Source organism: Morchella sextelata (assembly GCF_020137385.1).
Source record: "Morchella sextelata strain SCLS chromosome Unknown scls_2, whole genome shotgun sequence".
In the NCBI taxonomy this organism is placed as follows: domain Eukaryota; kingdom Fungi; phylum Ascomycota; class Pezizomycetes; order Pezizales; family Morchellaceae; genus Morchella; species Morchella sextelata.
Genome location: NW_025408617.1, coordinates 2,062,910 through 2,078,998, shown reverse-complemented (window position 1 = coordinate 2,078,998; position 16,089 = coordinate 2,062,910). Strand labels below are relative to the sequence as shown.

General features: G+C 46.0%; 3 protein-coding genes across 3 annotated transcripts; 2 read left to right on the top strand and 1 right to left on the bottom strand.

Moving 5' to 3' along the window:
- Positions 1-4,586: 4,586 nt before the first annotated feature.
- Positions 4,587-6,733, bottom strand: H6S33_005815 (uncharacterized protein; the record flags this gene model as incomplete). The annotated part of the gene is made up of 3 exons (XM_044837202.1): positions 4,587-5,345; positions 5,475-6,157; positions 6,241-6,733. The coding sequence occupies 3 exons, from the start codon at positions 6,731-6,733 to the stop codon at positions 4,587-4,589; spliced, it is 1,935 nt and encodes a 644-aa protein (XP_044699124.1).
- A 2,502-nt stretch (positions 6,734-9,235) lies between these two features.
- H6S33_005814 (uncharacterized protein) lies at positions 9,236-9,906 on the top strand (the record flags this gene model as incomplete). Its single annotated transcript, XM_044837201.1, has 4 exons — positions 9,236-9,277; positions 9,552-9,628; positions 9,688-9,734; positions 9,800-9,906. The coding sequence occupies 4 exons, from the start codon at positions 9,236-9,238 to the stop codon at positions 9,904-9,906; spliced, it is 273 nt and encodes a 90-aa protein (XP_044699123.1).
- Positions 9,907-12,959: 3,053 nt separating this feature from the next.
- Positions 12,960-15,176, top strand: H6S33_005813 (uncharacterized protein; the record flags this gene model as incomplete). Its single annotated transcript, XM_044837200.1, has 10 exons — positions 12,960-13,131; positions 13,227-13,337; positions 13,434-13,549; positions 13,632-13,660; positions 14,079-14,101; positions 14,160-14,219; positions 14,279-14,312; positions 14,761-14,817; positions 14,889-15,104; positions 15,161-15,176. The coding sequence occupies 10 exons, from the start codon at positions 12,960-12,962 to the stop codon at positions 15,174-15,176; spliced, it is 834 nt and encodes a 277-aa protein (XP_044699122.1).
- Between the last annotated feature and the right edge of the window lie 913 nt (positions 15,177-16,089).

The window sequence follows — 16,089 nt, the reverse complement described above, 5'->3', positions numbered from 1 at the left end:
GGTGCAAATTGAGCACTACATGTATTAGCTCGAAACTTGTGCTGCCCTGCCCGCTCCCTTCCTAACCGCTCTCAGTCCGGGTCATCGAATTTCCGTCCCGCAGTATGTCAGCCTCTTTGTCGCTTCCCACGGGGTTCCTTAGTGGAGTGGGAAGAAGGGGGGGGGGGGGGGTGCTTTGATAGTTTTTGCTTTCTTTTTGGTTGGTTAATTGTTACTGTTTCGAAACATCAATTGGGAGTAGAGTAGTCCTGGCTCAATGACTGTACAGTGACAGCATATATGTCAAACTGTACTGTGCTAGCTCAGCTCTGCGGAGTTCAGTCCGCACGTATGTAACTACATGTATGTATCGAGTTGCTACTGCTTCCATGATAGTGACCACACAGGGATGTCGGTTGAGCACAATTGAATATCTACATGTAGACATATGTACGAATTGTAGTAATAAGTAGAGTATAAAGACACGCTAAGAGGTTAAGATAGAGTATGTTCATACATACGCGATATTGTTCGCGTGATAGAGTGGCAGCGAGTGCACAGACACCTCCCCCCCCCCCCCCCCCCCCAATCTCTCGTCTTGGCCTTTCCCATCCATCGAACTCCCTTCTGATTCTCAAGAAGAAGTCACCCCATCACACCCAACCGGGCATAGCTGTCGACATGTTCCAGCCAAGCAGGCTCAGTTGATCAGTTCAGTTCACTTCAGTTCACCTCAATCTCAGCCCTGCGAACAGGACAAGCCCAAAGCTGTATCGTACAGCATACCTACTCTACCTCCCACAGCTACATTTAGTACCTTAGCAGACTTAGTCTACATCAGCGTACATAGTACATACATCATAAACGGTTTGGACACTGGACAGACAAGTATCTTACCGTCCCCCTTCGCATCACAATAACCCTAGCGTTACATTTGTAACACCCATCACTCCCTAGCCGGAAATCGCCTGAACCTGAATGCGGGGCAGGCAGGACAGGGCAAGACATGGTACACTAATTTAGTCACCAGAAGGCAAATCACAGGCCCGGAGGAATTTCAACCCGACTCCCTATTCCTCTACTATCTCCTACCTTCTTGCCCTCTCGCCCTCTTGCCCTCTTACTCTAGCAGCTAGCTCTACGGGCATGGATGGGTGGGTGGATGGATGGATGGATGGATGGATGGATGGGGGATGGGGGATGGGATGCGGGTCTTTTAGGAATTCCTGTGAATTTCGTGATTGATCCGTCAATCGATTCTGTGCATCACGTCACGTCGCACTCGGAATTCCCTTTCATCCTCGAAAATCTGTCTGATCAAACAAGAAAAATAAAACAATAAAAAACTAGACAGAGGAGGAAAAAATAAATAAAAAACTCGGTTTCTTCCTCCACCGCCAACCACCACCAATTTTAATGCGGGTTTCCTCTTACAGATGCCATTTCTTTCTCTCCCGGTGGGTGATATACTCGCGACAGGCATGAAGTACCCGAATATGCAGCTGCAAGTTTTTGGTGTATTTTTGACTTCTAATCCAATGGAAATTGCAGATTAGGACGTGCATTTTCGGGTACTTGTTACCTGCTGCGAGTACAGTCAGTAGCAAAAGCAACTTGGTTTTTCTGGGCATGATCAGATGGGCGATACCGGATAAGGGCTGGCTACCATAACTGAAAGAGCGAACAATACATCCTATTGGCAAAAAAAAAAACCTATAAGACGGAATTAGGAACTTACCTTACTCATACCCATTCATTCAATTATGGTACTACATATGCTGTTTCTAAGACATCCAAAATCAGGATTAGAATAAACAACAGCAATAGTATCATGCCATGCCATGCCATGCACATGTAAATGTATATCTACACTACATATGCGCATTCCGGTATATTTTTCAACTACATATCATCAAAGAAGCGCTTAGCCGTGGAAAAAGAGGAATCAGTGACTCAAGTCCACAATATCATTGGCTGAACCGTCTCTTAGGAATTCCCAAAGATCAACCCTCCGTTTTAATCAATCGTGTTGAACAAAATTCCCGCTCCTCCTGCGTAATGTCTCACTTCGATATATGAGACGGAAAGAAAAGCATCAAAAGGAAAGGGGAAACAACAATATCCCTAGTTGTCAATTTCCAACAGCATAGCTAGCTACAGTGCTGTACCTAGCCGTTCAACCTCTGCCCCTGGCGGGTAAACAGACACCTAACCCTAGTTGCTCTACTCTGCAAACACGGCATCTACTCATTGCTTTCTCCTGAAATATATCGTGAAATAGGGGCGAGAGCTTGGAACTCGTCATAGGGCTACATTTGCAACCACCACTGAGGTGTGGGTAACCGCTCTGATCCGTATCGAGTATGAGCTATGTATGTAAATATGGTATAATGAATCGCACGTCCCCTCATGATTGACTGTAGGACCCACCCCTTGGCACGAGCCCAGTAGTTACAACTGCTGAACAGATGTCATTATGACTTGAGTAAAGTTGTTCTCTCTCTCTCCTGTGCCCTAATCGACAAATATAACAATATCTAGGTAATTTACATGTATACATGTATGTATGTAATGTAGGTACATGTAGTTAGCACATCTTGTACTCAAACTGTCACATCATAATGATAATAATACTTACCACACACGCCTTCCCGCGGTGCTGCAATTGCAATGATAGGAGAGTCCGGCACCGTCGAGTGTTATCGTAATTTGCATACCACCTCTCCCCCCGTTTAAAGTGTCCGTGCACCATCATCTTTGAAGGATATTTAAACGGTATGATCATCTTAGGATCGTTGGTCTTAAGATTCTCATTTAGGAGATTTTCAATCATGGGTCATTTGTCTCGGCCAGACTCGGTAAAACTGGGTTTTTTTGGAGCTAGTACGCTTTTAGTCAGCAATACATCAATCAGGCTCAACTCAAAGCTGCAGGCTTAAGCAAGGCCCGGGAGTTGCCTGCTGCTTTACCCCGGATTTCAAAGAACTGGTGCTGCTTGCTGCATACAGTGCGCAAAATTGGGGTGTCGCTCTGATTGACGAAGGAAATACACCAGGGTAAAAGGAGGAGGGAAAGAGAGGGAGAAGGTGGGGGAAGACTATCACTGTTTCAATCGTGGCCACTGTTCCAGAATAGTGCGAGATCTGAATCCTTGACTAATCTTCTAACGGGCCATTTAAGCCTAAAAACAAAATCCTTTGCTTGGCTAGTCAACTAATCGAAGCTGCATGAATTAAACATCAAAAAAAAATAATCGAAGCTGCAGATCCCATTCTTGTGACTAGAGTAGGAAATTATTATCGAGTGCTTTGCAGTGATCAATGATACAAATGATGTTCAGCAGCATCGGTGAGACTCGAGGATAACCGACCAATGCTGACAGCAGCGCGGGCCGAAAAGCCCCGCTAGGACTTACACCCCCACCTGAAATTCAGGCCGATACCATGAGTCCAGGAAATAAACACGACAATAAATCACGAATACGGTGTAGATGTTGGTTTTTGCATGTTTTTACACATTTATACACAAGTGATTAGTGGAAGAGGCGTTGCCATGGATAATCATAGATTATCACTCGGTACCAAATTATCATCAACTATTTTACATAGGCACGAGACCCGCAGGTTGAATCATCTGATACTTTTAGTATCAATTTTGGTCATATAATATTTCATGATATGACTCACGTTGCTTACCTCAACCGTTTTGCACAGTCAGGATTAGATGACTGTGTTGAATCACAAATCCTCACTCGACATCTTTGTACCGACCAACCATGAAAGTGAGAATCCATGACTAACTAACTGGGCATCTTAAAGGATTGGTGCAGTGCACATACCAGAAATAACCAAACCCCTTCTCCATAAGGTATGTAGATCCAAGGTCATTTTCGATAATAGTGGTCGTCTGATTATGCGATGGCAGGTACGGTAGATCATGCATCTAGAAAATGTCATTTATTTCTCAACTTGACCGGAAAAGAAGATACAGCAGTTCACAACTGAATGTGGGTATGAATATCGCGCGATAGGCACCGAATCTAAATGCAATCAGAAAAGCACGTCCTCTTAAACGCGCGATGTAACTATACCATGACCTTTCTTCACCCGCTTTCTTTGAAATTGCACCCGACGCACAAAGCATCACTCGGTATCGGCCAATCTATCGTTCTTGTGTACATCTCAATCATTCGTCCGCTCGTTCGACCAATCGATTGGATTGGACCAATGATATTTTGAGACCTGAGATTCGCCATTCTCGTATCTGATGTGATGTGACGGGATGTGTCTGTGTCTGCGGGAAGATACAAGATGGATCTTCGGGGGGATCTTGAAGCATCCATTCGTCCAATCAGACGGAAACATAAAACAGACTAAAGATGGACCAGTACATAACAGGAGATATAGAGACGTATCAAGAATAGTAAAAAGCCAAACACCTTACAGAATAAACGAGAAGAAAAAAACCAAAATCACAAACAGCCCCCAAACATTGACTCCACTAGCCAAAAAAACTTTCCTCCACTTTGATACCAAAGTTTTGCGAAAAAACCATTCCATATGATGGATCTCCATGAGACTTTCGTGTTCCAAAAGCTTCGAGATCTCCTATCGAACGTTTTGGGAAACTGGAATTCCCTCCATAATTCCCAACTTTCCTCCAGCGACTGCGCACCTCAATCTTTTGCTTCTGTCCATGTTTGGACTAGCTACCACCATGCCAGTTGCAGGTGAGGCGAATCCAGATAGAGAGCTAAATTTCGGGGTAACACTAGTATGTCCCTCAGAAGCAGCGGAGGAGACCAGTGAGCTTGCCACATAACTGCGCTTCCGGCTTGTTGGTGTAGTACTGCCAGTAGAACAAGGCGAGGAACCTTCCTTTAGCATGTTCAAGCTCAGAGCCGCGTCACGAGAGCTTGGAGAAGCACATGGCGTAAAGTGTCTATATTCATTCAATCGAGGGCTGCCAGTTTTAAATTCACTGTTCTGCCTCTTGGAACCAAACATAGGTGACTTGCGAGATGAAAGAGGACAAATTGAAGTTGATCTCAAGAACTGTCCATTGGGAGATCCCGGAGCTGGTGATGAAGCCTTAATCATGTGCGAGAGAGAAGATCTCCGGCGTGGAGATGGACATGCACCCACAATGGGTGGTGCCCCAGGTCCTCTCCGGGCGATAAATGACCAATTCTCCTGAGAACCAGATATCATGTTACTATGTGCAACATTGGCAACAGATGCCATAGCAGCCATAGCTCCACCGGCCGCAGCAGCAGGTATCGGCGGCGCCATTCCATTTCCAGAAACAAGACCCGCTGCAGGGGTATCGAGACTAGAGGATTGCGCCAACGACGATGACCGATGTGACTGAGGTGGAAGAATTGTCAGAGCAGTTTTTGGAAGCGGCTGGCGGAGAGCGTTGAATGTATCACAGCTCTTGAGCGAACGCTCAAAAGTCCGAGGAAGGGAAGAAGAAGAAGGGGCCAGGGGAGCTACCGGTTGAACTGATGACTGCGGTGCTGCCATTGCCCTATCAAAAGATTCCATAGCAACTTCATCCCCCGAGCAATGCTTTAGTCCTCCAGAAGGAGACTCGACTTCAGTCAAGTCCGGGGTAAGTGTTAAAATTAATCCACACCATTCCTTTTTTCTTTCCTCTTCATCAACCCATGGGGATGCATTCAAAAGAGACATCGATGTCGGTGTATGGTCTGACGTATACTTTAGTACAAGATCCGTCCATTTTTGGAAAACCGTTTCAGATATATGAAGTTTCCAATTGACTGCATCCAAAAAGGCCATTTCGTTGATGTTTATCTCTAGCGTATTCAATCCAGATATTTTACTCCATGCACGGGCCGAGTAATTCCGATCTTGAAGATATTTCGATGCTAGAATCAAGGCAGCCAGGAACATTCTTCTTCCACATTGCTTTGCGCGTATCAACTGTGCCTCGTCGAGGGGCATACTATTGATATCGCAGTCGCGTGGAGGAAGATGAGGCCGGATAACAATGAGATAATATAATGCAACCTGTAAAGTTGAATAACTAGTCCTAGACCTCCGAAGCGTCTCTTGTATAAAGGTCCGCAACGGCAATACTTTGTCTTTTGGAGCAGTCGCGCAAGCTCCAAGTCTTGGAGGCGGCCATATTGTCTCAACTATCTGGGCAGCAGAGTCTTGAAAAATGCCGTTAATCTAACTTAGCTTCTGCATTTATCTGTTTAATGAAATTTTTTGTTGACCCAGATTTTGTACGTACCAACAAGATTATCGACAAAATTAACCTTTCGATCAGCTTGGCGCTGGAGACTCGGAACAGGTGGAAGAGGACATGTACCATCCACGGGACACCCCGTTGCATTCACGCTCTCTACTAGGCGATTGGTCCTGCGTGGGTTTTGCCTCTGTTCAATTGGTACAATCTCTGCAGGAGTGGGAACCGGGGGCGGGTGGGGATGACGCTGTGAACCATCACTTGTCTTGATACTTGTTTGGTTCCGGGCGACAGGATGAGAACTCTTGGGCCAAGTACTTCGTGTAGGAAGAGGTGTAATGATAGCAGTGTTTGGTGCAGTAAGTCCATCCGTGGTAGTGCTAGATGCGATAGATGTGGCATTCGAGGAAGCGGTTGCCACAGACCAAACGGACGAATTAGATGAAGAGGCGGTGGATGCGATAGACGCTGCCGGTGAGTATGGATAATGAGGGTGTTTCGTAAAGGTAGTAGTGGGTGGGGTGGGGTCCAGGGTCATATTGTTGGATAGAAACACAAAAATTGAGAGGAGATGTTGCAGGGAAGAAACAAATAAAACTAAAGAAAAGCCGAGATAAATATCAGAATCCTTATTCCGTCTTCAAGGTCAGATTGTGAGTAACAATCTTGGGACAATCTCAGGAAAGTAGGTCGATCTCAGTTGTGTGAATGAGTGGAAGGGTGATGTGTTTTGTGACTTAGATGGCGAAGCAAATGACTAGTAAATGGCTGAGCAGATGGCGGAGTTGAGTTGTGAACCTCAAATAGATCTAGGGTGGCGTAGGGCTGAGTGGCGATCAGAGAATCTTTCTCATAAGAACGTGGCTATTGATGACTCTAGGTGGCGGTGTCGCTTGTCGTGTACTGTCCAGCGGAGAAATTCCAAAGCCTTTTTTTTCCCTTTCCTTTTCCGTTTGTTGATATGATGCCCAGTTGTTGTTAAATACCAGATGTTCCTTCCACGTTTTGCCAAGCAAATTTTGAAATATGACTGTATTCGAGATCGAACACTGTCAAGTTGGCCTCTGACTGTCGAAAGTATGAAATATGCTGAAAAGATTCACCCGCAAGGTTCGAAGAGAAATTGCGATCCCAACCCAGAAAATAGAAAATCCGTTACCTCCTTCAGATAGAAACTCCAGTAGGAAAAAAGAAATAAAAAAATTCAAAATTTTCGGCAAAATTTCCCAACCCGCCGTCTGTACAACCAAAGGCGATTCCTCAAAATGTATTCGATTAGGCGAAGATGTATTTATTCAGAAAGATATATAAAAAAAAAACTGTTGATGGTAGCTAGAAGTTATGACAATGCAATAGCATCGATAGCAATAGAATATGTAGTAGTAGCGGTGGCGAGGTAGAGTGGTGAGGTGGTGGCTGGAGATCCTTCGGCGATGCTAGTATTACCCACAGGACACATTGTGATACTTCCCAGAACTAGGGAAGGAAGTTTTCGACGGTGATGGTGGTAATGTGTGTTTTTGTAAATGGTGAAGGTTGAAGTTGTGAGACAGGTAAAATGAGAGCCTCGTCACGAATCGCGAAGTGAGTCTTGACTAAGTGACGGAGAGATCAGGGGGGGGGGGGAGTATATGGGGGGAGGCGTTGGTTGGGAAAGACCGGCTGGGTTGGCTGTACTGATTGTGGCACAGGCTAACTCAGCTAATAGGTAATGTGGGCCCTAGTTCAGGGACGACAAACGCGCTACTGACTGGACTTCTGCTTTGAGAGCCTGAGGTACGGTATGATGATGGTGGTTCTGATGATGATAATGCGGCGGCAAATGAAGAGGACGGTGACTTGGACGATTGGATGCAGGTCCCAGCTGAGTGTAGCAGGTTGATGCGGCGGCTGAGGTAGGGGAATTATATAAAACACCAGCGGAACAATGAAGAGGGAGTGAGTAAGTGTATGGAAGAGTGAGTAACCAAAGGCAGCGAGGGAATGAGCAACAGCGACTGTGAGCGCGCCGAGTGATCTGGAGGGGAAGGGAGGGGTGTGTGAGTGTGAGTGTGTGTGGAGGGGGGCTGGTGGCAAAATTAAAAGTGCCCGATGACAGATTTTATCGGGGCAGGGGGAGGAGGTATGAGTCCGAATGTATGTTGTCTCGGACGTCGGCGAAGAAAACTGACTTCTTCTTCTTCTCCTTCCTGCTTATTTCTCCCTCCGTTTCTTTAAGGCGCCCGGTGAAATGCTGGAAACAATAAAGTGGGGAGATTAAGGACAATGTGGGGAGAGCGAGCAGCTGGACGAAATGGTATTCAGACTGAATGGAGAGTGGAGTGACAGAATCGGAACCGTATCTATTCTTTCGGGAGATCTGTAAAGCTGTTCATTATTGCGTGATGACTGACTGACGAGAAAGATCAAAAGGTATCTTTCGCGGGAGGGGGGAAGCTTTTAGTTTTGTTCAGAGCCAGGCGGAGGCGGGGATTGATCGATGAGTAACCCTTCACTCGTCTCGTTCCTAAAAAGTCTACCGATGATGAATAGGCTCTCCACACACACCACACTTCACCCAAACTCTCCCTCTCTTTCTATCCTCTATACTGCATCTTTGTGTACTTCTTACACCCTTCCCACACTACCGCTTTATCTCGTATATCACCAGGCAGCCCAGCACAGGCAGAAATTGGGTTAGATGGTTCTCTATAGAGAAACCCGAATGGATTTTATAAATGTTGTAACAAAAATCCTTTCCCTCTCCTTGGGAATGTTCTATCACATAGGTTATCTCGCATTCCTGTACCGAGAGCTGAGAGGTAAGAAACCATCTTGGTATTCTAACTGTGAGCTCATATCGTGCTGCATATTTGCCATTTGCTGCCTGGTCTGGTTGAACTTTGCCGGTCGGTAGGTATGTAGGTCTTGGGGCTGGCAGCACAGAGTGGTCGTTCCAGTACCCTTGCCAAATCAGCGATCCGTAACACACACAGCAATGCATAAGATATGGAACCAATCGTTTCCCTGCACTTTCCACTGATGACTCTTTCTTCCCACGATGGAAAAGGCTGTTTTCTGGCCTCTCTTCCTTGGTCGGAAAGTGTGAAAATGGGCTGTGTCTGGCGCTGTGGGTTGCGTCAATCCAGTGCTCCCGCCCATCTAGCCGTTTTCGGGTGCTAGGCCCCGAGCCTCTCTCTCGCTGTCTCCCTGTCTCTTGCCTATCTTGACATTGTTTACGTGCAACAATATAAATAAAAACATAAAGTCCCTGATCCCTTTCGAAATCTAAATCTAACTCCTTGGATACCGTGCAAGACCTGGGAGAGGAGGTCTCAAAAAGGAGCCTCAAACGAGTCACTGATTCCTCGTTTTAGCACTTTGAAGATTCGTTAAGGAACCCAGCTGCGGCGCCGCCGGTGCAGGACACGTTCGGTGGTTGTTCCTGTGAAACGTATTACTGACCGCTACCACCCAATCATAATCTAGACTGACTAACCGAAACTTATCTAGACCCAAACACGTCGATGACTCTGGCTGCCCAATAAGGCGCAATTTAAGTGCGTTGACTCATTTATTGGTCCAATGAGAGCTAAAAACTAACGTCATTGTACTGCGCTGACAGCCACATCTGTGGCTTCGAAGGGTCATCCACTCCCTCGGATAAACCGTATTTTAATAAAGGCTTGGACCCTTAAGCTAGGCGGCTTAGCTAGAAACATCTACTTTTGAGTGTAAACATCAACACGCCTGGCGTTTCTCAGATACTTACTCACCCATTAATTAAGTCCTGAGAATTCTTGGTAGCAACGACCTCACAAAATTTCTCAGGACTTAATTAACGCGCGAGTAATACAGCCGAAAAAGATCGCAAGAGGTACATATCATGTACATTCGCAATAACGAGAGTTAAGAACTCGATTGGTAGCCAATGTTCTGCGAAATTCGCGTCGCTCACATCGCCGGCCGACAGGATGTGAAGTTGCCTAATATAATATCGATGAACGATTGACCTAGCGAGTCATAGCTTGTCACAATCAACCCAGAGACAATATATTTCCGTCCAAGCAATTGTTTTGTTTCGCCACAATCTCCACTGGCAAATTTCTCATCTTTTCCTACAATGGCAGCAAAAGCGTCTACTGAGGAGAAATAAGACAGAATACAGAATTGGACTTTCCTCGTTCAGCAAGTTAATGTCATTTTCAGCTCAGGGTTGGGCAGGAGTACATACATACATACTTCTCCTTGGTTACACCTGGATGGACACGCGGTCATGTCTAGCAGGTTGCTGGTATCTTCAAAAAAATCAATATTGCGTGACTGTGCCCGTAACCAGCCTAATATCATCTATACTTACCAACTGTGTTGGATAGAAATATATACATTAACATCTGAGAGTACCCAGGGTCGTATTCCAGTACATACTAGGGTTCCGTTTCTAGATCCTATCGCCACTATATATCGTGTTGTAAATAATTGTTTACCACAGTTATATCTTTGGTTCTTGTCACGAACGATGTGGTGCGGGCCCGGCGGTGACCCTCAAAGCTAATTACCTATGTACTGGCTTTCCGTGGCGTCCCTTCTCGTCCTGCAACGAACTTCCCCGCTGCACGTGGACGACATGTTGTAAGGTGCGCACGAAGCAAGGCGAAGCAAGAGGAATTAGCAGAAAACACCATGCAATCTTTGCATCTCCAAATGATCTTATATCCTCCGGGGTGACTATTCCGCGGGCAAGAGCTTCAGCAAAAGATTGCGCCTTGCTGTAGAGTAACGTACTCCGCATGACTGCCCTAGATGTGTATGTACATACTTAGCTACATGGTACCCTAATGCCTGATGAGCGGGCAGCATGTAAGGGCATATTGCTGCCCATCTGAACCTAAATTTGTATCATCAAGTGGTTTTGATTTGTTTTTGCTTTGAATTTCTCCGGTTTGTTCGGTTAATGACATATACATGTAATTGATGGTAGTGGCGCGAATGGGAGATCCAAAAGGCTGCTCACTTGAACCTCACCATGAGCAACTATTTGATTCCAGATTCCAATACGCTATTCCCGAGATCGCCATGATCATGTAGCACATATAATAGGTAACAGTCGGGAGGCAGCTTATAAGGCTCAGATTGCTGATAATTATGACAGACGAAACGAGGCTTCCTCGGTGGTATATCATAATTCGAAGCTGTGGATGGAACATCATCTCAACTGGCAGTGATGCCTGGTGTATCAGTAGAGTACATGGCCAGTGCAGTTCGAGCCGCAATTTTGCTTTTTTAGTTCTCAGCCCCCATCTTTACATGCTTCCATCTTTGAACTTGCGCATGTCAACCCCTGCCGCCCTACCCTGCACGTACTCACCATAGGTGGCTACATAAGTATGTAGTTATCTCCCCGTGACTCTCCGTATCGATACGGTGAGGTGAGCATGGATACCTAGCACCAACACCAACTGAACTATGCGTCACAAATTAACCTCATTTCTCTCGTTCCTCTGGATCTCTCTCTCCTTCCTCTCCTCAGCCGCATCTTCGGCGAAAAGATAAACATTCACTTCGTGTCAGCAAATAGGGCATATAGACTAATCAGATTGAATGACTATCAACTCTACTCCCGCTAGGTAAGACTCCCGCTAGGTAAGGAATCTGCATAGGTGCCTTTGCTTTTGTTGATGGTCGTATTCGGGATACAGAGCCGGATGTGTGAATATAAGTGGGCAAGGGGAGTGAAAAAAAAAAAGAGAGTCACAATCACGTCAGTCGAGAAGGCTACTCTAATTCTATCAAGAGGAGCTTCTGAGCTTAAACTAATATTACTATGTTGATATTTTTAGTGCTGATAGGTCCAAAAGCATCGTGAGATTCTCAAGGCTAGGGTTTCTAGCTTTTTTTTCCCCTGGATTCCCCTCTCTATCTCGTCTCGTGAGGGCCTCATGGGAGAAGGATTGCTTCTTGTCCCCTAATCTCGCTGTTTTTGTACTGCACGAGTAGATCTCGTGCAGTGTCTACTCTGCTCCACATACTGGTCTACGAGCACAAAGACTGGCTCTGGATTCTCATTTCTCACCGCAAATGGCTCCATGTATGTACTTCTAGAGTACGTTAGTTTACCCCGCTCATCTGATGTACCCGAGTGTCCAAGGGTTGCTTGCATTAATTCAACCTACTCCATAGTAGGAAACGAAACGGCCAACCTGCATAGTCTTGGATTGGGCAAAATCACAGGCCTGGGCTCCTGTTTTAGTAAGGGAGTGCGGGTTTTACCGGCTCCTTGCACTTCCGATATTGTACTACGTGTGGGTCTATGCCTAGAGGTACTGTACTATCTTTTCTTCATATTTGTGAAATGGAGGGTTGGTGTGGGTTGGTTTAAAGTATCATGGTTTGTACACTGAGCTTGATCCAGGGTTGAGAATTCAAACGAACTTTTGCCTGACGGAAGTATCGAAAGCTGGGCCCAGGATGAACACTGAGTGCTGTGCATGTACGTGCGCTTATGCTAATCGAAAATTACAAGCAGACAGAAGGTAGATAATTACATAAACTGCGGGGTGGCTGGTTAGAAGAGTAAGCATTTGAAACCCAGAAATTTCAGGGATTAGGGCCGATCAGATAATTTTCTGTCGATTTTATCATTGGAGCCTTTTTTTTTTTTTTTTTGGTTTTTGGGTGTTTTGAAATACAAAGTTACCCTGATTACAGGTAGCGGTTAGATGGGAGTACTGGTACGGTGTGGGGTGCCTGAGTACTAGCTATCGGATTTCATATCTAACGATTTCATGGATCCAACCTCCGGCCTTAAAGGTTGGATCTGCAACTGCAGCGTATATCACGACTGCCCGCCTTACGGCTTTAAGGCCACCAATGATCAATTGATATCAACGAAGCAAAGCAAAAAGTGCATCGCTGTACACAGAAATAATTGTCTTTGTAAATTCAATAGACGAAGAGGTACGTAGGCCTTGCGACTTATGATTACTGCGCGACGCACACGGGTTGTTGTCCGAGTTGTAGAGATTTCATCGCTGACGAGTTTTTGTTGCAAGGCCGGCCGTATTCTGCAACACAGCCTCAGTGGTTACATGCCCAAAAACCTCGCGATACGAAACCATCGATTTTGAGAGGCTATAATCACAGTCAAAAAGGAACAAGGAAAAGTTTGGCCGTTGGTTGTCGGGCGGAGAGTGCACACTTGGCAGCAGCGAATATGATAGTAGCGGCTACCAAGCCGAGTGATTTTAAATGATCGACAGTGGAGGTTCAGTGGTCAGCAATTGTTATACATTCTGCGCTGGAAAGGGGGCAGAAGTCTCTTCAAGTGGGGCTCCTAAAGCTATCATATCTTTGTAGCGAGGAGAAAAACGGCCGCGTAAGCTACGCCACCCTGGCCATTTATCCGAAACGAGATGGTACTGACGATACGCGTCCGTCGGAGATATCTATTTTCAAAGGCTATGTCAGCTATTGATTACAGCGAGAGGTAGAATTATTGTAGAAACAGGGGTCTAAAAACAGGGTTTCTATGGCTGGACAAGCCAATAGAACTCCTCCCATACTTCTACAATAATCTTACCGCAAGCTGTAAGGGGAGAAACTCTGTGAAGGCTCCTCGTCAGTCGTTGTGGACTGAGCGTGAGTGTGGACCGAGGACAGCAAGGGGGTCATGAGTGGTCACTCGAATCTTCTAGCATATGTTAGTACTGTCGAGCACGTGCGATACTCCTCGGCTTGAATGCTTCTAGAAAGAGCTATAGTTAATTGCCCTTAATTACCGGGATATCAACAACGGAACACGCAGATTGTAGACTGGATAGGATCGTATGGCTATTGAAAATATCGAAAATGGTCCCAAGGCTGGTTCATCGGCTCCTGAAATTGTGGTTGTGATATCTCTATAGAGAACTCGTTTGTTTTTTGCTCAGTACGTATTTGACCCTGGCCGCGCTGGTGTTATCAGATCGTCGGCTATGACATTGTAGGGGTATTAGTCATTATTTGGCTACGGATGTTCGTTTTGGGCGTTCCAACAAGATCCGATGGTATGCAATTATTTGCTTATATAAGAATTTGCAAGCCTTTAACTATAAATGGATTCCAGAAGCACTAGTAATAATACTCGTCTTAAGAAGGCCGTACCTCAGGCACCGCAAAATGCAAGGGCGCATTTAGTTCCGCACCCTACGACGTCATTCATACTCGGGACCAAACTCTGCGCCAACTTCAAACAGAAACTACAGTTTCCGGTAGAATTATTGCGAAAGTGTGTTTTCCGTGACCCGATAGTCCCATTGGCCCTTAAAGAAGTTTTTGCAGCGAGCACGGGCCAAGAAACCCACTCATTTAGCTCTGAATTTCGCAATAATTCTACCGGAAACTGTATAATGATAGGTGCAATACTGCATGCATCCAAATCAATCAAATCAAATCAGGTCAACATCAACCTACTTTGTGTAGAGTGAGTAATAATGAGGGGAGGGGTGTGCACATATAGTTTTGCCTGCATTACATGGTCAACTCTGTGGTTAACCGCAAGTCTAAAAGTCTATGTAGAGCTAGAATTTAGGTTGGCATGATAAGAAGGTTCGATCACTCCGGGTATCACGCAATAGTGCGGGGGGAGAGGGGAGGATTGATCCGGTAAATAGCGGCAACAGACCGCAAATCTAACTCTAGGGCTTTTGAACATGATATACTAACATCGTTGGCAGCAATCATACACATTCCTCCCGATATATCTACATACATGTACCCCAACTCGGCGTACAGTACATGAAGGGGGGTGGTACCATGTGCATGTATCCGCACTATTACATGCGACCTATAAGTACGGCGCTGGCCACCGTCATCAACATCACAGGTGTAGTACTTGCAATTTATGGTATACCACTGGCGTTGAGTGTCAATGACAATTATCGGAGAGAGGGGTGGGTGGCAGCGTCTCGTGCCCAGGTTCATATCGGACGCTAACTCCACGGTGAAGGGTTCACGATGTTTAGTGTTTTTCTTTGTTTCGAGGGTGTTTCACCCAGCATAGAAAAAAAATCACAACAAACTCCTTCTCTCCTCCAGGGCCCTCATTAATATTCTCTAGCTCTCCCCATAAAGGATTCCCGCCACCCCCACCCAACCACGCAACACCTTATTCTAGATAGAAGAGGAGGAAGAAGACAGGGCCGCTAGTGTACGAGTGACTCACTCATCCACTCGCCCTCTCACACGCATACACTCTCTCTTTCACCGTAACATACATTGGGGATGTAGGAGGGGGGTTTATAGTTTAGTACCTTCAGGCCACACAAGAACCTTGTTTTACCCAGCGAGTGACTCACACCCCACCACACCCCACCCCCAGTCTCAGACATGATCCACGGCCAGAGATTAACCTGACCCGGGACAGCAACAGAAACAGTAGCGTACCATCGCTACATCCCGGCGTGTCACTGCGCGTGTACATGCTATGGTATGCTTTGTTGGGCGGGGGGAGTCATCGATCATGTATATCTCTGCTGGCAATCAATAGATGAGATTAGAACCACAGTGTAGCTACATATAGCTAGAGGGTGGTTGGGGCAGAGAGTAAAATCCTGTAGTGGCCGTGGCACAGAAAACTAATTCATTCTTTTCACTTCTTTCCTCTCTGACTCCTTCGGCATGTTCCGTGTGTGGAATGTGATTTGACGTGATGCGGGGAGGGCTGCCTGTCTGCGCATCGAGTGATAGCCTGTGAAGATGGTCACGGGGGGGTTTGTAGAAGTGCGTGAGTGAGTGAGTGAGTGTGGTGTTGCCGGGTTGGATGGCGGTGGTGTGGTTGGTGGTTGGTTGCAATTGGTAATTGGTGGTTAGGTGGTTGGCGCGGAAGGGCACTTTTCACCCGTGGGTGGGGAACACTTGCTCGGGTCGCACGCCGAG